This window comes from Crocuta crocuta, unplaced genomic scaffold (assembly GCF_008692635.1).
Source record: "Crocuta crocuta isolate KB4526 unplaced genomic scaffold, BGI_CrCroc_1.0 scaffold71, whole genome shotgun sequence".
NCBI classification, from domain to species: domain Eukaryota; kingdom Metazoa; phylum Chordata; class Mammalia; order Carnivora; family Hyaenidae; genus Crocuta; species Crocuta crocuta.
In genome coordinates this window covers 2,175,767-2,199,716 of record NW_027527548.1, presented here as the reverse complement: position 1 = coordinate 2,199,716, position 23,950 = coordinate 2,175,767, and the positions used below count along the sequence as shown (strand labels likewise).

Genomic DNA, 23,950 nt, shown 5'->3' with positions numbered 1-23,950 from the left:
GCATGAAGCCCGGGCTGTTTCTCCAACTTCTGCTGTTGATTCACTTAGCACCTCAGCGGGTGCCTGGGAGCCCCAAGCAACATTTTATGAGTATGTGCTGGGTCTGGGCTCCTGGGAGGGAAGCAGCATCTATAGAGATGAGAAGATCTGAGAGCTGAGGATACACAATGTGAAAAAATATAGTATCATATTCAAGGTCCAAGGATGTTTTATTGTCAGTAAGATCCAGGTTTGGATCCCTACTGTGTGCTTACTGGGTGGTCTTGGACAAAGTATCTGGGTCTCAGATTTTATCTTTGCAATTGATATAATGATATTGGGGCAGCTAGGAGGAGAAAGTGAGATAATCATGCCTGCACGCACAGTGCACTCTTACTGAGCCCTGGTAAATGCTCAGTAAGAATTAACTACTGTAAATGTTATCAGCCTCACCATCCAGGTTATTCTTGCTGCCTTGGTTCCTTCACGGGTGTGTGCGCCAACTTTTCGAGCATTAACACAGAGAGGAAAATTGAGTTGGCAGAACTCAGGCACCTGCATAATCTCTGCCTTGGAGAATGTTTTGGGAGGGAAGGAAAGAAAGCCTTACATTTCATTCCACATTTTAAAGAAATTTTTTTATGTTTTATTTATTTCTAGGAAAGAGAGAGAGACAGCGTGAGCAGGGGAGAGTCAGAGAGAGAGGGAATCACAGACTGAAACAGGCTCCAGGCTCGGAGCTGGCAGTCAGCACAGAGCCCGACGCGGGGCTCGAACCCATGAACCGCGAGATCATGACCCAAGCGAAAGTCGGACGCTTAACCGACTAAGCCACTCAGGTTCCCCTATTCCACATTTTTAAAGTTTATTTGTTTGTTTTGAGAGAGAGAGAAAGAGAAAAAGAGAGAGAGACAGAGACAGAGACAGAGAGAGCATGCACAGGTAGGAGAGGGGCAGAGAGAGAGAGGGAGAGAGAGAGAATCCCAAGCAGGCTCTGCTCTGACAGCACAGACCTCAACGTGGGGCTCGAACACATGGACCATGAGATCATGACCTGAGCCAGAATCCTGAGGGCTCAGAAGAAGGATCTGTATACTATCTCAGGTGTATAGGGAGGGAAGACCCTGTTTTAGCGAGGGAAAATCCTGTTTTAGGGGTGTGAGAGAGTGCAGGCAGATTTGTAAGACTGAGGGAGGCTAAGCTAGATGCAAGAGAATGGGGGAATCCAAGGTAGAGTTCATTGGAGAATAAAGGACTAAAACATTTTTTAATTTGTTTTATCTTTATTTACTTGTGAGAGCGAGAGAGACAGAGCATGAGCTGGGGCGGGGGTGGGGGGTGGCAGAGAGAGAGGGAGACACAGAATCCGAAGCAGGCTCCAGGCTCTGAGCTGTCAGCACAGAGCCCACTACAGGGCTTGACCTCATGAACCATGAGATCGTGGCCTGAGCCGAAGTCGGACGCTTAACAGACTGAGCCACCCAGGGGCCCCTCAAGGACTAAAATTTGAAAGGAAACACAAAGGGAGCTCCTGAAAGACTAGTAAGTCTTTGTGAGTAAAACTGGAACCAAAGACCTAGTAGAGGGGCGCCTGGGTGGCTTAGTCGGTTAAGCATCCGACTTNTAGTAGAGGAGGCAAAACTTGAGAAGGTCCACCTCTCTGACATCCCTGGCTCACAGGCTCCTTCCCCACACTGTTCCATTGGTCCCCAAGCTCCCCCAAAGTGGGGACCAGCTCCAATTTCTTGCACTGATCTAATGAGCCAAGGGATGACTGGGAGACCCAGGGTGAGAGCTGCATACTGGTCTCTGCCAAACTGTCAACAACTGGCCTTGGCTTTTTTCTTTGGTGCCATTTGCTATTACATGCATAGCCCCCAACTTCATCATCACTCGTTCCTTCCAGGTCAGTATGACATCCTATGGACCCCCTTTAATTGCAAATACTCTGCAAAGAGGTGAATCATCAATGGGTGCAGGGTTCTGCCTACCTGTCTTCAGTCAGATACCCAGACCTCGTGGTTTTCTCTGCCGAGGACTCAGGGAAAGGCAGCAGCTACAGACCAAATCTGCTTCCACCTCCCTAGAACCACAGGAGGGAGATCAGGCTGGTTTCCTCGCAGTTCCTTGGGCTTTTGGAGTTCTGAATGTTACTCCAGCCTGTTGTTTAAACCCTTCTCTTCCCTTTTCTATGTTCCAGGGAATATCTTGGAACCACCACCCTGCAGATCGGACCCTGAAAACTGTACTCATTTCTGTACTTTGCAGGAAGATTGCCATAACGGACTTCAGTGCTGTTCTGCCTTCTGTGGGATAGTCTGTACTTTAAACAAAAATGTTAACCATGACAGGTAAGGAGACTCTCAGGCCCAGTTCTGATCCAGCTGCCATTGGGAACTCAGCATAAGAGTCTCTTACCAGCCCCGACAGCGGAACTATTTTTCTAACATTCTCTTTCTCTTTACCAACAATAATTTCCTTAAATGTCCTGATTTAAAGAGCCTTCCTCCTCTCCCAGACTTCTTTCTCATCATCATCACATTGGTGAATCTCCGAATATGCCTCTCTGAACTCGCACACAAATGCCTCCAACCACAGACCGTGCCCTGTCCCAGGTCCACTTTCATCCAGAAGCCTGGGACATTATATCTGGGGCTGCAAGTCTCACCAAAATCCCAAAGTCAATCTGTGTTTTCTGTTTTTGCTTTCCCTCTTTCACCAAACAACAAACTTTGGGCCCCAGTGTTCCTGGGCACTGCACATCCTCCAGCCTAAGCAAAACTTTGGTTAATTGCTGACGCCTTAGCGCTGACCCCAAGTCTCCTGAACGGAAGTCGTCCCAGATCAGAGAAAGGGCATTAAAGAGCTATGAGACACCTGGTTTTCTAATTCTATCTTCCAACTATGTCTTTCTACAACCTTGAGCAAGACAGTTTCCCGTGTTTGCCTTTCTTTTTCTCATGCATAAGGATAAGGACTCTTTAATTCAGCCTTGCAAGATTGCTATAAAGACCCACAAGGCAAGAGACTCCATCACTGAGCTCCTAAACTGTCTTGTTCACTGCTGTATCCCCTGCCCTGCATACAATCCCCAACATAGGACCCAAGTACAGACTGGTGAAGTAGGGCCCCAGAGCCACATACCTAGGTCTAAATCCTGGCTCTACCACCTCTTAGCTGAGTGATCTCAGACAAGTTAATCAACCTCTCTGGGCATCAGTTTCCTCATCTTAAAGACCGGAACAGTAAGACTGAGATTAAAATAGATAACCCACGATAGCTCTAAAAACATGACTCACCACATGTTAATTACTCAGTAAATTTTGCAATTAGGCAACCACTTCTCTCTTAAGAGGTGGGCCTTTGCAGTGAAACTTCACACCTTTCCAGGCTTTACAATGGAAGGCAGAAGCATAAGTAAGACTTTTTGTTGTCACTTGCTTCTTCGAGCTTCTGCTTTCCCTATGGCAGGGAAATTTAGCTTTATGGTTCAGTTTTAATGATGGAAATAACGGAAAATTAAACAACTACATTTCTTTTTTTAATTTTTTTAAAGTTTATTTGTTTATTTTGAGAGAGAGAGAGGCAGAGAGAGAAGGAGAGGGAAAACCCAAGCTGACTCTACTGCCAGCATGGAGCCCGACACAGGGTTCGAACTCACGAACCAGGAGATCATGACCCAAGCTAAAACCAAGAGTTGGACACGTAACCAGTGGAGCCACCCTGGCACCCCTAAATAACTCTATTTCTAAGAACAAAACTTAACGAGAGAATATTTGGAAATGTTTTTCTTCTAGAGAATCAGACACAGGAATGTAAGAAACATCATGGCTGGTAACTGAGGCATGTTTCCCAGAGCATTTTGTAAGTATTGGGGTTTGGCCTGGCATTCCCAGCATAGGCTTTTCCAGTTTTCCTCCTCTCTGGCTCCTCTGCCATTCCTGCAATGTCAGAATNTGTTCTCACTCCCTGGAGCAGAATGTGGTCCAGGGTGAGTTCTACCACACAGAGCAACATAAGGAAGCAGAGTCATGGCCTCAGGGGAACACAGGGCACTCATATCTGAGCCACTGCCAAAGAACAGCTTCAGCCTGAGGGTTGATGATATCCTGGGCGGGAAGTCAAGCTGAGCCCTTCACACTCTGTGTGGCCTTAGTCAGTTTACTCCACGCCTCTGAGACCATCAGCTTCCTCATGTGAGGGATGAAGACAACATCCATGGGTCAGGTTTTGTGAGGATTACATGAGGCCACGTGGAATGGAAGAACTTGATCGTTGCAAAGGCTCTGCAAATGTTAGGAGCTGCCAGCAACCAATTCTTTCTGGGTTTCAGATTTTTCCTCTTAAAAAAGAAAGGGGATCATCTTTATGATTTTACCAATGTTACAAGAAAGCTGAGCAAAATAGAGTCCTCTGCAGCACCACCACCAAAACAAAGCTACAATTTATAACTTAGTGGATTTTGTTTCAGATTGTTTGGAAAAAAAGGAGGACCTTGGGGTCTTCTAACAGTCCTTCTGAAGTCATCAGAGTTGCCAAGGGTTATTTCACCTTATATAGTCCTTTTATTAACGCTATCCAAAGGACTTTGATCGATGGTGACAAGTGGAGTTCAGTGGAGGAATTCACACAGGTGAATATCACCTCGTTCAGACCCTGGTGAGTCAGCCATGCTGACTTCCTCTGCACCTTGTACATGATTAGCCGCTCACACCACATCCTGGCTCTCCATCAGTGCGTCCCCACTGTCACATAATCCATGGCCTGCACAGTGGAAGATAGTGAGCTCCTAATAAGAATCCATGTGTTCTGTCCAGGTGAAAGATAACAGAGGTGGCTGGTGCAACTACATATAGAGTATTTTTATTGCAGTTTCAGGGTTGTATGGCTACAAGTGTATGAGCCTCAGCAAGCCTCAGCTTAAGCACTGCCCAGAGAGACAAGCCTTCATCTTAGACAAGTGGAAAAACACTGCCATGGACCTGAGGGTGTCTTCTAGAGAATTAGGCGTCCCCATCCTGTTATCTTTGGGCAGGCTAAGACTCTGCCCTCTGATGTGCCCCATTGACTGCAATATCTGTTAGATCCACGTCAGAATGTTTGCTCTCCCCAACCCTGCAGCCTGTCCTCTGCAGAACGGTTCCCCTCGACTGACCATTACTGCTCTGGAGGCCCTGGAGTTGGCTGGGAAGCTCGAGTGAGGGAGGAGATGGCAGTACCAGTGAGAACTTGAGAAAAATGCTCATTTCTTATTCCCAGAAAGTGCTGTGTTCAGTTTCCTGTGGTGATAAAATGCAGGACAGAACAGCACTGGCATACCTGGCCAGCATCTTCCATATCATGTGGGCTCTGGTGGGTGTTGCCAAGGGCTTCCAACTTTTTAAATGTGAGCTAACGCTTTAGCCATGCTTCACTTCATTTGGCCCCCACAGCAGCCATAATATCCAGTTTACAGGCAAGGAAACTGAGGATCATAGAGTTAAAGTCACATGCACAACATTCGCCAATGGGTCGATGGTGGAGCTAGAATATAGGAATAGAAGTGTTTTAGGTCCTAGCTGCTCTGGGACTCAGTCCAGTTTTGCCCTTGCTGGCCTGGGGGAGCTGGGAATTTCCAACTCCTTGGGGCCTCAGTCTCTTCATTTATAAGTGGAGCTGAATAACGCCTACCTTCAGGAGTGTCAGGAGACAAAATGAGATGATGCAAGTAAAGCACGTACCGCAGCACCCAGCAGACAGTCTAAAAAGATTGTTGCCATCATTCCCAATTCTTCTTCTATCCAAAATTCTTGGGGCGCCTGGGTGGCTCAGTTGGTTGAGCGTCTGACTTTGGCTCAGGTCATGATCTCAAAGTTCATGGGTTCGAGCCCTGCACGGGCTCTGTGCTGACAGCTCAGAGCCTGGAGCCTGTTTCCGATTCTGTGTGTCCCTCTCTCTCTGCCCCTCCCCTGCTCACACTCTGGCTCTCTCTGTCTCTCAAAAATAAATAAATGTTAAAAAAAAATTTAATTCTTGTTTTAGAAAAGAGCCAAAGTGTATCTTCCATCTGAAACTCTGTGTTTTTAAAAAATTTCTCCAGGTTACGAATGAATTGGCTCCCAAAGAAAATAAGTGCCATGTCTCTGACCTTTGAAACATCTAAAATGGAATAAGGCATAGTTGTGGAAAATGCTCCATCCCTGAGAGATAATATGATTAAACCACATGACGAAGAATCAGACAATTTAACAATGATCTTGATGCCTCTACTCAGGCTCCAGCAACTATGGAAGATGTTTCTTCCCCCTGAAAATCCCACGGGAAGGTACCGACTGGGAAATCTGCAGTCACCTAGTCCCATGAGACCACTCCCCCAATCACACCCTGTTCAAACAAACTTTCTCCAAGATAGATGTATCACAATTCCATGTTGCACTCCTCTCTTCTGTTTCCCCCTTTCTAATCCAGCTGAGCCCTGGTGACCCCTGGGCCTGAACTGGAAACATTGTTCAAAAACTCTGCAGGCTCCTTCACCACCATGACCTGACCTGATGTGGTTCAAGTTGACCTCTGGAACTAAGAGTGGCCCATTCAAACTGCAGGTACCACTGTTTGAATCACCTGAGTTTGATCTGTCTGTTACAAGAACACTGGGTCCTGGGATTTGTCAAAGAAGAGGAGATATATGTACCAGGGTCTGAGAAGGAAATCAGGGCTACAATAACCCAAACCCAGAGGCTAGCCCCAGACCCTTTGACTGCAAGGGATTTCACAGCTCCACCTAATATCAAGTTTGCACCCCCATTTCTGCCCATGGAACCAACAAAGAGATAGCAAGCTTCTCATAGCCAGGTTCAACCATGTCTGGGCCCGTATCTCCAGCATGGCAGTGCCAAGCAACTAAAATACTTCTCTCCACCCAGTTGTCCACTATTTTTTAATCATATATTGCTTTTATTACCTACCACCCCAGATGTATTTCCTTTTTTACCCTCAAACTCATGGTTGGACACAGACACAATTCACATTTCTTCTTCCCACAACCTTAGAACCAGATGGATTCTGTGCAATTATTTGGTCTAATTCCTGCACTTTAAAGTTAGGGGCACCTGGGTGGCTCTGTCAGCTGAGCGTCAGACTTCAGCTCAAGTCATGATCTCGGGGTTCATGGGTTCGAGCTCCGCATTGGGCTCTGTGCTGATAGTTCAGAGCCTGGAGCCTGCTTTGGATTCTGTGTTTCCCTCTCTCTCAAAAATAAAATTAAAAAAAAATTAAAGTTAGAATAACTGATACAGAAAGAGAGGATAGGTTCAAGACCACATAAAAAGAAAGTGCCACTGGTAGAATCAATATCTTGGGTCTTGTTTTGTCCTCATGAGTTTAATGGGCGGAACACAGCATTTGATGCAGAAGCAGGCAGTACACTTCTCTAGCTTTCAGATCGCTTGTAACACAGTGTCCCTACTCAAGTAGGCAGAACTCCTTCATCTGCAGCACGTACGCAGTCAACCAATTTTTAGAGTGCCACCTCTTCTCTCATAGCCAAGTTTTCAAGACTTACCTGGGGACTCTTATGAAAGAAAAACGAAGTATCAGGAACAGTGGCCAGGGGAGCAGTTGGGATTCCATGAAGCTCTGATAGCATTAGCTTCATGGTGGTCCCTTGCCAGGCACACACTTCCTGACTCAGGGGGATTGGTCTGCACTACTGGTACGTCCATTCCCACCATCAACTAGAGTCAGTTTACTAAGCTTTTCAAACACAGAGTAACTAGTTACTACCCTGGGCTGCTTCCAGGAAACCATTCACTGAGAGAAGTCAGAAATGGATTCTACATTCCATCAGTCTTTTGTCATCATTTAGGCATTCCTTCCTAAACTGAGAGCAAAACTGGGGGTTCTGATTACAGGAAAGAATACCTCCTAGTGCTTTAGGAATTCCTAAACTAGAGCCTAGCCTCACAATATTCTAATTCTCTTTCAGGGTAAAAGCTAGGGCAGGAATGTAACCTTTCCAAGGGGTCTCAGTCCTGCTCTAGTATACCATTCAGTCTAATCATGTGGTGAGTAAACACCCAGAAGGGTTCAGATGAACCTCCTACTTGATTTTATTGGGACAAGATGCAAGAAATGTTATCTGAGATAAGACTAGTCTTTTAGGTTGGAACCTAATTGTTGGTGGCTCCTCTTGCATTGAGTTCCTATCTTCCCTGCTTCACTACCTCTCAGCCGTTGGGGCAGGACAGGATGTGCCAGGTACCTAATGAACAAAGGGGGATCTTAGGTCCCCTGGGCCCCATCCCACTCTTTCCACCTTCAAAGCAGCATGATGTCCCAGAAAAAATAATTTAAGTTAATATGAAGACATGGGTTCCCATCAATTTATGGTTTTATTTATTGACATTCAACCTTGTTTTAAAGGATTTAAGGCAGCTTGCCAGGATTCATGATACATAGTATTTTTAAAAAATTAGCCTGTATAAGTAAGTCAGAGGAAAACAGATACAAAAATAATAAGGTATGATAAAACAACGCAGGAGATTAGCATAGCAAGTACATGCTACAAGGGTCACAGACACTTGCTATGAAATCTCACAACTAGGGCACCTACGTAATTCAGGTGTTGGGCTCCACACTGAGCATGAAACCTGCTTAAGATTCCCTTTGCCCTTAACTCGTGCTTGCTCTCACTCTCTCTTTCTCTCAAATAAAAAATAAATATTATAAAATTAGCTCTAAGCTTTCATAATAACAGCACAATCAGGGCAGCACAATCAGTTACAGCTTTAGAGTAAGCATAAGTGTAGCCCAAAAAGATACTCAGGAACAGTAGAAATAATCATGGTAGTAAACAGCAAAAGAGACAAGCTCTTCCACATGTGCTCAAAGAGGAACGACTGTGCAGAAAGGTGAACACATTGTCCATGACAACCTCATGTTAGATTCTAGAGAGTCTTCTGGGACTACTTCTTTAAGGGTTTTTAAGCATAAATCAACAATACACAATTCAATGACAAGAGCTCTTTGGAGGCCCTACATGGTGTCATCCATGGATGTGTTTAAAGAATCCAGAAGAAAAAATGCACTTATTATCCTCTCTTTCCCCACAGGCCTCCACAATATTGTTTTTCTTAGTCCACTTTTAGGAAGGTATTGAGAAGTAGTAAATTTGAGGCCAGTCTCCCCAACAAAATCTGACCTGCAAATAGATTTTTGAGTTTGACAGGAAAGACTAATTTACCATGAGACTCGTGTAGTTTAAGCTCCAGATCCCTCACCTGCTTCTCTCAGGATGAGGAGAGGAAAGAGCAACACCATCCAAGCATGAAGGCAGACGGCACTGTCCCAACCCAAGATGGGGGATGGAAGGGTGGTGGGCTGGGGGGTACATCCCAATAGTGACCTGAAGTTACTTCTGTGTTCATGTCTGGACAACCCTTACTGACAATCTGCCCCTGGTTGCACCCTTCAACCGAAATGCTCCCATATTTGACCTCAAGGAAAAATAGCAATAAGATGCTGTACTGTAACATGCTTGAAGCCAGAGTTCAAGATCTCATGGCCATATCATGAACCCAAGACAGGCACAGTGAGGGTGGTGAGGACTTGGGGCTGGATCAGTGGCTATTAGGCTGCACCGAGAGTCCATCAGATCCAGATCAAAGAGCTAGAATTCTCCAAGGGCTTTCCCCAGGCATGTAGTGCCACCTGAACCAGAAACTATGAAGAAAAGTTACAGATGTGGCTTTACCAATGTTATGAATCTGGAAAGGATTTTTCCCAATCAAGAACTTATTTTTTTATTGAGATATAATTGCAATGTGACATTGTGTACATTTAAGGTATACAACCTGTTGATTTGATAAATTTATATATTGGAATACAATTACCACTGTAGCATTAGCTAACCTCTCTATCGAGTCACATAACTCTTATTTCATTTTTGTGGTGAGAATAATTACAATCTAGTCTCCTAGCAACTTTGAAGATTATAATACAATATTGCTGACTACAATCACTATGCTGTGTATTATTAGCTCTCCAGGACGATAACTTTACATTTTTGATCAACCATGCCAGAGCAAAGACCGAATTATCTTCCTATTTTCTCTATAGAAATAAGATATTAAAAAATCACTGTTATAAGAAAGGTGATCAAAGAATAATCAGCCAGAAAATGCAGGAAAAGGGTATTATAAAAACATTTTAACTAGTGGTAATGAAATGTTATTTTTCTAGGATTCATGATGTTTGATGTATTTATAAGCTTTTGTACACATGTGATTTGTTATAATTTCTTTTTTTGTTCCAAATAAATATTCACTTACATACCTAATTTTGCATCTGTAGTTTTTGCATTGTCCTGTTGCATTATTTTTCTTTAAATTTTTTAAATATTTTATCTTATTTTTTGAGACACAGGGAGAGACAGAGCACAAGCAGAGGAGGGGGAGAGAGAGAGAAAGACACAGAATCTGAAACAGGCTCCAAGCTCTGAGTTGTCAGCACAGAGCCTGACACGGGGCTCAGATTCACAAATCATGAGATCATGACCTGAGCTGAAGTTGGAAGCTCCAGCAACTGAGCCATCCAGGCACCGCCATTGCATTATTTTTCTAAAATAAGGTTCCCAAAATTACACAGGTTTCAAGCTCCACTAAACCTATTATAGCCTTTTATAATAAATCAGTAACATAGTAAGTAAACTGCTTTTCCTGAACTTTGAGATTGCTCTAGCAAATTACTCAAACCCAAGGAGGAGACTGGGAACCTCCAGTTTATAGCTGGTTGACCAGAAGTACCCGTCACAACCTGGACTTGCCGTTGGGATCTGATGTGACAAGAGAAAAGGGGTTGCAATCTGGTCAGACTGAGTCCTCATCTGTGGGATCTGATGACATTGCCAGGTAAATAGTGTCAGAATTTAGTTAAATTGTAGGGTACCCAGCTGGCGTTACAGAACTGACAGCAAAGAGCCTGCTTGGAATTCTCTCTCTCCTTCTATCTCTGCCTCTCCACTGCTTGCTCGCTCACTCGCTCTCGCTCTCTCTCTCAAAATAAATAAATAAACTTTTTTATTTTTTAAGCTACAGTAATCAGGGGCTCCTGAGTGGCTCAGTCAATTAAGCATCCAACTTTGGCTCAGGTCATGATCTCACAGTTTGTGGGTTTGGGACCTCCCCCCCCCCCCATAGGGCTCTGTGCTGTGTCTTCCTCTCTCTCTGTCCTTCCCCCACTCACTCTGTCTCTGTCTCTCTCCAAAAAATAAACATTAAAAAAAAATTTAACTACAGTAATCAAAACATTATTGTATTTTGCATAAAAACAGACCCCTAAGGAGCCGGGTCAGTCAGTTAAGCGTTTGACTGAGGCTCAGGTCATGATCGCACAGTGCATGAGTTCAAACCCCACACTGAACTCTCTGCTGTCAGCACAGAGCCCACTTTGGATCCTCTGTCTCCCTCTCTCTGTCTGCCCCTCCCCTGCTTGCACTCTATCTCTCTCAAAAATAAAATAAACACTTAAAAAAGAAAACAGACCCATAGACCAATGAAGCAGAACCAAAAGGCCAAAAATAAACCCATGGTTAGCTAATATTTCACAAAGGAACCACGAATACACAATGGGAAAAGAATAGTCTTCTTAATAAATGATGCTGGACGTGGATGGACCTCAAGGGTGTTATGCTAAGTGAAACAAGTCAGGCAGAGAAGGACAGATACCATATGTTTTCACTCATATGTGAAACAGGAGAAACCTAACAGATGACCACGGGGCAGGGGGGGCAGAAAATAGTTAAGGAGAGGGAGGGAGGCAAATCATAAGAGATTCTTAAATATTGAGAACAAACTGAGGGTTGATGAGGGTGGGGGAGAAGGGAAAAGGGGTGATGGGCATGAAAGAGGGCACCTGTTGGGATGAGCACTGGGTGTTATATAGAAACCAACTTGACAGGGGCGCCTGGGTGGCTTAGTCGGTTAAGCGTCCGACTTTCGCTTAGGTCATGATCTCGCGGTTCGTGGGTTCGAGCCCCGCGTCGGGCTCTGTGCTGACTGCCAGCTCGGAGCCTGGAGCCCGTTTCAGTCTGTGACTCCCTCTCTCTGTGACCCTCCCCTGCTCGCGCTGTCTCTCTCTCTCTCTCTCTCCTAAAAAATAAATAAAAAAGAAAAAGAAAAAAAGAAACCAACTTGACAATAAGCTATAAAAGAATAAATAAATAAATAAATAATGCTGGGAGAACTACATATTCACTTGCAAAATAATGAAACTAGACCCCTATCTTACACCACTCATGAAAATTAATTTGAAATGGATAAGGACTTAAATATAAGACCGGACACTGTAAAACTTGTATGACACCAAAAGCAATCAACAAAAGCAAAAATAAACAAGTAGGAGTACATCAAATTAAAAAATTTCTGGGGCGCCTGGGTGGCTTAGTCGGTTAAGCGGCCGACTTTCGCTTGTGTCATGATCTCGCGGTTCGTGGGTTCGAGCCCCGCATCGGGCTCTGTGCTGACTGCCAGCTCAGAGCCTGGAGCCTGTTTCAGTCTGTGACTCCCTCTCTCTCTGACCCTCCCCTGCTCACACTGTCTCTCTCTCTCTCTCCTAGAAATAAATAAAAAAATATATAAAAAAAAAATTTCTGCACAAGGGAAACAAACAACAAAAAGATAGGCAATCTACGGATTGAGAGAATATATTAGTAAACCATATATCTGGTAAGGACTTAATTTCCAAAATATATAAGGAACTCATAAGACTCATTAAAGAAGGGGGGGAAGCACCAAAAACTCTGATTTTTAAATGTGCAAAGGACCTCAATAGACATTTTTCCAAGAAGACATAAGAATAGCCAATAAGTACATGAAAAGGTGTTCCATAACACTACTCATGAAGGAAATGCTTATGTTAACATAAGATTAACATATAACATAAATTACATTTTTGTACATCAAAAACAAATAGAAATATAATGTTTAAAGATACCATTTACAAGAATACAAAAAATATAAATAATATTACAAGACCTATTTGGGAAATATCATAAGCCTTTCTTGGAAGATATTTAAGAAAACCAGCATATATGGGGAAATACTGTACATACCAAAGATAATATTATAAGGATATTATTCTCTTCAAATTGACCTGTAAATCCAATACAATTAAATCAATACCCAAGATGACCTTTTGAAGCACATGACAAATCTACCCTAAAATTTATGTGAATATGCAAAATCTTAAGATAATACTAAATTCAAGTAATTAAGAAGGCTTTGGGACAGCAATATACAGTAGAGTGAAATAAAGAGCTCAGAAATAATCCCACACATATAAGAGAAGTTATCATATAACTGGATAAAAGGGGAACTCATCAACAAATGGGTCTGAAGCCATTGAAAAATGAAATTGGACCATTATTTCATACTTAACCAAAAATAATCAACTTCAGGTGGTTTAAGAGTACAAATGTGATGGGCACCTAGATGGCTCAATTGGTTGGGCTTCTGACTCTTGATCTCAGCTCAGGTCTTGATCTCAGCATTGTGGGTTCAATCCCCACGTTGGGTACCATGCTGGGCATGGAGCCGATTTTTTATTTAAAAGGGTGAAAAAAGAGTATAAATGTGAAAGTCAAAATTTCAAAAATCTTACAAGAAAACAAAACCAAGAAAAAATAAAGTTGTCCCATATTCCTAGGTATAGTGAGTTCAAATTTTGATTCCACTTACGTAACAGATGGATAACCTTGCACATATAAGTTAACCTCAGCCTCAGCTTCCTCATCTATGATGATAATAATTGCACCTAACTCATAGGGTACATGTGATTTTTTTGAAATGTAATGATTTTGTGTAGATAGATAATGAGAGTGAGAGAGAGAGAGAGAGAGAGAGAGAGCCTAGCATGTAGGAAGTACCATAGGGGTTAGTTACTATCATTATTATTATTGTTTTTATTACATTCTTCCTGTTTCACCAGAATCAGTCTCTTCCTTATTGTGGAAGGTTGAAGAGAAAAAAGGAAGCAATCTTTTTTTTTTAAATGTTTTTCCCTAATCATTCTATCCTCCATGATTAAACTTATGCTAGCAGCTCTAATCCTTTAGTTTCTATGGTTTCTAGATGAACATGGGACTCACTATCAGGGGTCTAATCAGCTTGGGACCTTCAGCTTCATGGCTGGGTACCCAAGCATTCACTGTTCAACTCAACACCAAGTAATGCCCAGTCCTGGCCCTTGGGGTAAGTGGGCTCAGCCCTCTCAAGTATCAAGTCCAAAATATAACATCAGTTAATACCAAGACTCTCCTACCTACTGCTTGCTGCATCATGAAGCCTGCTGAGTTGGGATTTCTTCTCGGTCTCTTCATCTTCTTCTTGCTGACTACCCCATTGATGGGTGGTGTTGCTAGACTTGCTGAAACGATATGTGGAGACCTCAAAGGTATGAACCTGAAGCAGAAAATAAATCCAAAGACCAATTAAGAACGAGGGAGAAAGTGTTTTTTAAAAAAATGTGATATACAACTAGTCCAGAAAGGTTCTCCTTTTGTGTTAATATCCATAGACTGTTACTCCTGTGACTCTGGGCATTACTTAATCTAGGGATCTTGTGGATGTCTGATGAGGAAAAAAAAAAAAAAAAAACTATGATGCAAATAACTCCCTTCCAGATAGGGCTGTCTTTTGCAGGGTGTCCAAAGGACCAAAAGTATTTTGAATGAGGGGTTTCATGACAAATTTCAAAGATCTCAGACCATTCAAAAGTACGTATCAAGATGAGAATAAAGGGGGATTGGATACTGAGCAAACTGAGGCATTTTCAATATCTTGGCTCCCGGTGCAGAGAACACTTGAATATATGGCCCCTGTTTAGATAAACTCACAATGTAGATGTAAAGGATAATGACGCTTTCTTCCACAGATAATGTGTACAGACTTGGTCTTCTGGAGCATGGGAAGGTGGCACAGTCTATACTGCAAGTCAGACACCCCAAATTCTGGCCCAGTCACTTAGCAAATGTGTGCCCTTGGTCAAGTCACTCAATTGCCTACCACCCATTTCCAAACTAATATGAGGAATTTTTTAAGGGCCCTGGAAGACAAGATCTCCTGCTAGGTCCTAACGAATTCCCCCTAACTCAATGGGAATCTCTCATGCAGATCCCTGCAAAATGGAAATGAATCCTGGCAGCTGTTTTGAAATTCACCTTAGATATTTCTACAACAAAACCTCCAAAAGATGTGAAAGTTTTGTCTTCTCTGGCTGTAATGGCAACCTTAACAACTTCAAGCTTAAAATAGAATGTGACGTAGCCTGTGTTGAAGAGTACAGAATAAAGTAAGGAGTCCCATCTTGCCCTTGGTCCTTGGGGGAGTAGAAAGGGAGAGGCTCTGAGATCTAGGATCCCTGGTGGGGATGGGAAGAGAGAGGTTTGTCCTCATTAAAGGATTTAATAGTTGGGTTGGATCTCAGGATCATTTGTCATTTTTCAGTTAGGAAATCAAAAGTCTAGAGAAAAAAAATAGTAGTCACCAGTTATCAGATAATTACCATGTGCCAGGCGCTGCACTAAGCAATTTACATATATTGATACAATTTAAAATTAAAATCACACTGAGGTAGATTTGCATTATTATTTTAAAGTGGCAGATGAAAAAGCCAACTCCAGTAGAGGTAACTAACTGGCCCAAGTTCACATTAAATGACATATCAAGGTTTCTAACCAGACTTGATGGTCACCTACAGCTTGACCGTTTACATGCACAAGTTCACCCAAACCCAATCCTTATAATCCCAGGCCTGTGAACTCTCCATAGAAACGTCCTGTTTTATACAACGAAGCTCTCAGCCCAAATTTGACCATTCCCCAGTCATTGGAACTAGAAAAAGGTCTATGGAGGCTAACAAGGCTATGGTATGGCTGATTTCTAGGAGAGTGAGATGGAAAGTAACCTTGGGTGTAACTCAAAAATAGAAATTTTGTTTTATTTATTTAATATTCCTGGTGGATTTTTGCAATGCCTGGCACATACCAGACAATGACTAAGTTTTAAGGGAATGAAAGAGATCAATCAATGGAACACGAGAGCCATTGAAAGACAGGGCATTTTCAGGACTTCCCCTGGGATAAAAATGACTTAAATTAATCGAGGGAGACTTTTCAAAAGTTATAACACAGATCTATTTTTGTTGTGTTTGTTTGTTTGTTTGTTTTTGCTTAAACAGGGAACAGAAGGCAAAAAATAAGAGCTGATCCATCATTCTGAAATATAGCCGTAAGAAAATTCAAACCAAGTTTAAGATCTTTGTATTATTTCCATAATTCTGGAAAATTCCATCTGTTTGCTATTTTCCTGACTTTACTTTTACCTTTCCTGATAAAGAACTGTATGACCATTAAAATGAAAGCAACTTTGCAGTGCCTGGGTGGCTCAGTCGTTTGGGCTTCCTACTTTGGCTCAGGTCATGATCCCAACATCAGGCTATGTGCTGACAGTTAGCTCAGTCAGAGTCTGCAGCCTGTCTTCAGATTCTATATCTCCCTCTCTCTCTGACCCTCCCCTGCTCATGCTGCCTCTCTCTCATACACACAAAAATATACAAAACATTAAAAAAAATTTTAAATAAAATAAAATGAAAGCATCTTTGTGTCAGTCTTACCTACTCCCTGAAATGTCTCTCCTCGACCTTATCCAGAGTTGAATGCCAGCTGGTTCCATCCTTAGCTGCCCTCTCCCCACTGAACCATTTCTTTATACATTCACACAATGTTTCAGGTGTGACAATCCAGATCTGTAGAGGTTTGCATCACCTCCCTTCTCAGTTTGAACTAGTTAATAAAACCAAAGTACCAAACCTGTGCTCCTTTTTGTCCATGAAACCAAAATGAGCACTCCCATTCACATGAAATAAATGTCCTCGCACTCGTGACAAATGTTTCTTTGTGATGTTTCCTGATTCGTGGCCACCAAGTCAGGAGCCCCTGTTAGCTTAACTAGCCTCCTGACTTGATCCCTATTAATAAGTAGTTATTTAGACACTGTTTAGTTCCTCAGTCATTGAAATTTGACTTGGCTGCTCTCAGTCATTCTGGAAAAATAACTCTCAATTTCAGTCAATAACTGTGTTTTAGCTACAAAGAGAATAATCACCCAGACACTAGTTGCCAAGTGTCTGAATATAATGGTACACGGTTCAACATGGCCATGATCTTCCCCGCTGTAGGACACACAGCTTGACCATCTCATCTCTGAATTTATCCAAGCATCCCATTCCTGCATCCCTTCCCTGTCCATCTCATTGACCAAGTCCTATTCCTCACCTGAGAATGCATCCTGGACTATTAGTAGTGAGGGCCAACATCAGAGGCATTATAAACCAGTGAGAGCCTGTAACCAGACATGCAAGCCTGGCCTTTTCTCAGTCTTAAGAATAGGAAAATTAAACCCCTAAATTGAGACCATTTTCTGCAAGACCTCTGATTACTTCAAGCTTAGACCTTCACCCAGAGTGTATTCTTATGAAGCCCAAATTCTGTCATGTTCCAATTTTGGTGAAGACCTGGGAATTGCAAGTTATTCTTAAGCCACATAAGCTGTTGGAGACATGCTGTGCATTCTGAAATAATAGGAACTAGGCTAACCTGACTGCTTCACAGAAGACGAAGTCTTGAGATTTTTCTTTTGCGAGTCACAAAGCTGGGCGTCCCAGACAGTCTTCTGGAAAACATAACATATTCTCCCAGCCTGTTTCCTTCCTCTTCCAACGAAACACTGGAAATGCTGGACAAGTAAAAAGGATGCATGTGGATATGAATAACTAAAGTCAAGACTAAGAATTTGTTTAAGCCTATTTATTCATTTTGAGAGAGAGACAGAGAGAGCGACCAAGAGAGAGAGAACCTCAAGCAAACCCTGTATTGTCAGCATGGAGCCTGGCATGGGGCCCAAACCTGCAAACCATATGTTCATGACCTGAGCCTAAACCAAGAGTCGGCTGCTCAACTAACTGAGCCACCCAGGTGCCCCAAAACTAAGAGTTTTTTGAGGAAAGAGGGGAGGGTTATCTTGGTGAGAAAAGGAAATCGATGCCCAAGACAGATTGCCGGGGCACCAGTGGTAAAAGAATGAGTTACAAGTGAAAGCTTTTGAGTTATGTTATTCTCCCCACCACAAAAATCTGGATCTATCACTGCCCACACGCACAAGGTACTACAAGTGCAACTGATACAACAAAATGGTGGTTCCAGAGCCCAGCTGTAGTGAGAAGTATATAAAAACAGGCACAATTGGACTAGACAGACACAAAGTTTATTGTTTTTCCTTCTTCCTATACACACTGAGGGACTGATGGAGAAACCATCAAAGGAAAAACCAGGGAGAAAAAAAATTGCCCCAGAAAACACATCTAGGGCAGAAACGCAGAAATGTTCCATAAGCAGGGGTTGGGGGGAGAAAGAGGGAAAGTGTTATTTCGGAAGTAGCAAATAAGTGTAAATAAGACCAGATAGTATTATTGTGGAGTTTTGACTGGAATTCTCTACCACCTACTTTAAATCAATCAAGAGAAGTAGAAGTTACCCCACCAGCCATCCATCCACCACATACATATGAAATTTAGTAACAAGAAACCTCACTAAAACAGAGTTGGTAGGTATCATTGGGGAGGCTCTACCTCTCCTAGTCAATTGTAGACCAAACAGGAAGAGACAGACTTGACCTTGCATGTGGATACTACTCTACTATTGCCGCCTCAGGAATAAATGCTTCCCTTATCCCTTTGGGCAAAAGCTCAGCCAATGAGAAGCCACCATACTTTGAACTCCCAGTATACTCCAATGAACTTTTAGTTAATCACAGCCCTCCCAACCTACTCCTTTTCTCCTTAAAAAAAAGTGTACCTCTCCTTTGTTCCCCAAACTTGCCTACGGTTTGGCCACAGCTTGCTTGTCCAGATTACAATTCTCTTTTATTCCCCCAATAAACCCATATTTTGCTGGTAAAGTAACTGGTAGTTTTTTTAGTTTCAAGGTTAACATAGACAATAAAAGCAAAACTGGCTTATATTTCCACAAATGATCCCAAACAAATTTTGCCACAAACATGTAAACAAAGAGAAACAACAAGCTAAATAACCAATATTAAATGACCCAGAATTCATTGAAGGAATAAATGAAATAGACATAATATTCTCAACTAGATAAGAGTGGACATTGGTATGTTAAAGCAGGAACATATATTATCAAAGGACCAATAAAAAATAATAGGATTTGGAAAATAGAAAAAGTGACCTAAATGACACAATAACTCAAGATAAAAATAAAGGATACAGCCAAACTACGAATTAATGATGGTAGAAGATTAGGTCAAGGAGCCCTTTGAAATATCAGAGGAGAATAAAGAAATTTTAAATATGAAAATGAAGGTAATATAGAGCAGGAAACACCAGGAATCTGTCTCCCCACCTAGACAACAATGGCACTTACAAAATATGTCTGACGTAACTATATTCGGAACTGGAGCCCATTGAGGTTTGCAACCTCAGGGAAAAATTAGAAAGCGACCATACTAAGTAAGGCTAAGAAAAGATATGAGAATACCTTAAGTTTACATTTAAGGCTGTTCCTCAGCGTAGAGACAGCCTATGCAATCCAGAAATCAAATCAAACATCAAAAAACAAGAACAAAATTAAACAGCATACCCTGGGAAAGCGACAGAATCTAATTTCCAGAGTTAACCACTTTACTAGATTCAAATGTCCATTTTCCACCAAAATGAAATCACAAAGCAAGCAAAGAAACACAAAAGAATGGCTCATTCAAGTCAAAATAAATAAAACAGGGGCACCTGGGGGGCTCAGTCAGTTAAGCGTCTGACTCTAGACTTCAGCTCAGGTCATAACCTCACAGTTCCTCAGACTGAGTGTAGGGCTCTGCACTGACAGCACAGAGTCTCCTTGAGACTCTCTCTGTCCCTTTCTCTCTGCCCCTCCCCTCTCTCAAAATAAAGAAATAAACTTTAAATAATTAATTAATTAAACAAACCGAAACTGTCCCCCCAAAAGATCTGATGGCAGATCTGCTGGACAAAAATTTTAAAACAACTGTCTTAAAGATGCTCAGAGAACTAACATGGAGGAAATCAGGAAAACAATGTATGAACAAAACAGAAATATTAATAAGGAGATTTTTTTAATCTTTAAAAAAACTGAAGAGAAATGCTGAATCTGAAAAGTACAATAACTGAAACAAAAATTTCAGTAGAAGGATGCGAAGGCAAAATGAAGAAGGAAGAAGAGAAAAGCAATAAACATGAAGATAGAACCATGGAAATTATTAAGTCTAAAGAACAGAAAGAAAAAAGATTGACATGTTGTGCCCAAATCGCGAGTCCCCAGAGACCACCAAGGAGCCGACACCGATGCAAGTACAAAAGGGTCTTTATTACAAGCTAGAGCAGGGGCTCACCCGCCTACGGGTGTCGTGGCAGAAGGTGAAGCCCCAAACAATAGCGAGTAGGGTTTTTATGGGGTAAGGGATGGAGGTGTTACAGTGCACATGTTGTACGTATAGCATCATCACATAGGCACCAACTACAATTGTACAGTACCATGGTAACGGCTTTGACCATTCAGTATCTGTGAGGTGTTCATTACTTTTGGGACCCAATCATGACTTTTGAGAATCCTTTGAAAATGACCAATTATGAGGTGAGTTCAAAGGGCCCACGTGGGGTTCAGGCAAGCAGTGAGAAATTGGCTAGTTTGTATAAAATAACTGTCTGCAGTTCCCAGCCTTGACTCAGACCATAGGAATGTTTTTTTGATTAGCTGATCTGAGGGCGGTCCGAGGATGGCTTTAGCCTTGAACAATCTGAGGCTTTTCCTGGAACTGGGGCTACATGCAGCCTGAGGTTGCTCTTAATGGAGGACTTAATTTTAGGCTCTTCAGACAAAAGTGAACAAAACCTAAGGTATGTTTGGAAACCATTAAACAAACTAAGATATGCATTGTAGGAGTTGAACGAGGAGGAGGAGGAGAAAGAGAGAGAGATAGAGACAGAGAGAGAGAGAAGACCAGAGAGACTGAAGAAATAATGACTGAAAACTTTCCAAATTTGATGAAAGATATGATTATAAATATCCAAGAAGTTCAACAAACTACAAATAAGATGAACTGAAAGAAATGCACACTGAGACACATAATAATCAAACTCTCAAAAGCTAAAGACAAAGAGAGAATCTTGAAAGCAGCAAGAGAAAAGTGACACATCACATACAAGGGATCTTTATCAAGATAACAACAGATTTCTCATCAGAAACTTTAGAAGCCAGTGGGCAGTGGGCTAATACAGTAAAAATGCTAGAAGAAAAAAAACTGTCAACCAAGAATCCTATATCCAGCAAAACCCTTTTAAAGAGGAGATTGGGATCAACCAAGATGGCAACAGAGTATTCTCCTGAACTTCCCTCCTACCAAGAACACACTGAATGTACAGCTACACGTGGAAGAATTACTTCTAAAAAAAAAAAATCCAGAAACTAGCTGAGTGATTTCTACACACTGGGCAAATGAGAACATACTTATATTGAAACAGGTAGGAAAGCCTGAGACACTCTCATCATAAATCCCATCCCTAAAATACATACATACATACATACATACATACATAATACACACATGCATAAAGCCCACCCTAGCACTGTGCCACACAATCAGGAAGGAACTCCCAACTCCCAGCCTTTTCTTGAGGAGCAAAGTATTTGAAACCCAAATTTAGTGCCCCAACTTTTAAGACTCCTACCTAAGGGATGGGCTCCCAGAACACCTAATTCTGAAAGTCAGTGAGATTTGCATCAACAAGACCCACAAGACTATAGCAAACAGCAAAAGAAGCCGTTGTTAATGGGTGTATAAGCACTTGCTGTGACTATCCCCACAGGGCTCAGTGCAGCGGAAGCAGGCAAATTGCTTTTTTTTTTCTAGTCTTTCCCCAAAAGGTGTCCATCTGCATACTTTGAAAGTTGCTGCCTGAAAATCAAGCTTCTAAATTAGCACACATCCAGAGGTTAGCTGTGATCCTCCCCAGGGACTAGAGAAGCTAGTGGACACCTCCCTCCACCATCTCCCTGTATATACATCCAAAGGAAATGGAAACTGGATATTCAAGAGATATCTGCACTCCCACATTTACTGCAGCATTATTCTCAGCAACCAAACTATGGAAACAACCTAAAAGTCTGTCAACAGATGAATAGATAATGTGAGGGGAGGAGCCAAGATGGCAGAACAATATGGAAGGCTTGTTTGCATCTCTTGTCCATGAAATACAGCCAGATCAACACTAAACCATCCTGCACACCTAGAAAACTGATTTGAGGATTAATACAACAATCTGCACAACCTGAACCAAAGATCTCAGCAGGCACACGGCGCAGAGAGGTGAACTGGGGGAGAGAGAAGCCGTGGAGGGCAGGGAGCTGTTTTTGCTTGCGGAGAAAGGACGGAGACAGAGGCAGAGTATAGGTAAAACACCACTCCCCCCAAAAACAGCTGGAGAGAGAGTGGAAAAGTCGAAATAGCCGTTGGGACTGAACCAAAAAGGGAGAAAAGAGAGGGTTTAAAGCCATTCAGATTCTATAAACAGAGGGAATGTGGGGTCTGAAACTCTGCAGCTTGATACCTGGTGGTGCTCTGGTGGGAAGAGCGAATCTCCAGGAGCAGAGAGAGAAGTCAGAGAGGTCCTCAGGCCAAATGGGAGAGGCGCTTCCCCTGCTGGGAGGACATTTGGTAGAGGCTGTGTGGCCATCTGACAGGCAAAGGTCCGAGCGGACCCCAGAGAACCACCGCATTTGCTGGTACTGGAGCAAGGATGTTGAGTGAAGCCTGGTGCCTGATGTATGCTGGGATTTACCATAATCCCTGAAATGCTGCTACACAATCATGTGAACTTTTGGGGGGGCAGGGGGTGAGGGGCACGTGGAGGCTGGCACCCAGCCGCAGTCTCTGGGCATCGGCAGCAGCACGGTCCCTCGAACGCTCCTGGGGATGGGCCAGCACCCGGCCATTACTGGTGAGACTTCTCCCCAGAGGGTTAGAACGGGTCAAAGCCACAGTCCCTCAGAAGTGAGGGGTCAGGAAACACAGTCGCATCAGAGATAAAACTCAGGAGGCAGGTGCCGCTTGGCAACCTGACGGCTTGGTCACAGACAGTGTAAAAGCAGAAAGTGGACAAAAGTCAGAGACAAAGGACAGGTGGGCAATTGCTGATCGGAGAAAACAGAGGCCCGATACTAGAGACTGGGTGGCTGGGTGGCGCCATTTTCACTCCTCCCGCGCGTGCGTATACACACCGACCAGCGCTAGAACAATCCACCCCAGTAAGCGAAGCAGCGCCGTCTAGTGGAGAACAGAGCTGTTACACTAAGTCCCACTCACCCAGGACAACCTCGTCTTCAGGAACACCATCTTCGCCTGCTTAGTTTACAGACTATAAAGTGCTTCATAGTTTGACTTGTAGGGAAAACTAATGTAATTCCAATCATATTTCAGCCTCTTTCCTGGTCCATCTATTCAATTTCTTTTCTTATTCTTGAATACAGAAAGAGAAAAAATGTTTCTATTTTCAATTTTTATTTAAAATATTTTATTTAAAATTTTTGACTATATTTTTTACTTTTTTGTAAATTTTTCAAATTCCATTTACTTCCATCATTTCATTTTATTCTATTTAATTGTATCCATTTTTTCACATTCTCAGACGTTTTCCTTTTTTTTCCTTTTCTTATCATTCCCTTTTTTCTCTATGCTATCAAATTCCTTTCAACAACCAGACCAAAACACACCTAGAATCTAGCATCATTTATTTGATTTTTTGTGTGTTGCTTTTCATTTTTAAATTTCAATTTTTTTACCTTATTAATTCCTTTTCTTCCTTCAAAATGATGATACAAAGAAATTCACCCCAAAAGAAAGAGTAGGAAGAA

At 42.4% G+C, this 23,950-nt stretch overlaps 2 protein-coding genes across 2 annotated transcripts; both read left to right on the top strand.

Annotated features, from left to right (window-relative positions):
* On the top strand, positions 1 to 5,180 carry WFDC13 (WAP four-disulfide core domain 13). The gene is made up of 3 exons (XM_077766687.1): positions 1 to 90; positions 2,180 to 2,299; positions 5,101 to 5,180. The coding sequence occupies exons 1-3, from the start codon at positions 3 to 5 to the stop codon at positions 5,178 to 5,180; spliced, it is 288 nt and encodes a 95-aa protein (XP_077622813.1). The 5' UTR covers positions 1 to 2.
* A 9,111-nt stretch (positions 5,181 to 14,291) lies between these two features.
* On the top strand, positions 14,292 to 15,307 carry SPINT4 (serine peptidase inhibitor, Kunitz type 4). The gene is made up of 2 exons (XM_077766674.1): positions 14,292 to 14,406; positions 15,126 to 15,307. The coding sequence occupies exons 1-2, from the start codon at positions 14,292 to 14,294 to the stop codon at positions 15,305 to 15,307; spliced, it is 297 nt and encodes a 98-aa protein (XP_077622800.1).
* Positions 15,308 to 23,950: the final 8,643 nt, after the last annotated feature.

Coding starts and splice junctions, on each gene's coding strand:
- SPINT4 (XM_077766674.1), top strand. CDS start 14,292: ATGAAGCCTGCTGAGTTGGGATTTCTTCTCGGTCTCTTCATCTTCTTC. Junction 14,407..15,125: donor GATATGTGGAGACCTCAAAG/GTATGAACCTGA, acceptor TCTCTCATGCAG/ATCCCTGCAAAATGGAAATG.
- WFDC13 (XM_077766687.1), top strand. CDS start 3: ATGAAGCCCGGGCTGTTTCTCCAACTTCTGCTGTTGATTCACTTAGCA. Junction 91..2,179: donor CCCCAAGCAACATTTTATGA/GTATGTGCTGGG, acceptor TCTATGTTCCAG/GGAATATCTTGGAACCACCA. Junction 2,300..5,100: donor TGCCTTCTGTGGGATAGTCT/GTACTTTAAACA, acceptor CCAACCCTGCAG/CCTGTCCTCTGCAGAACGGT.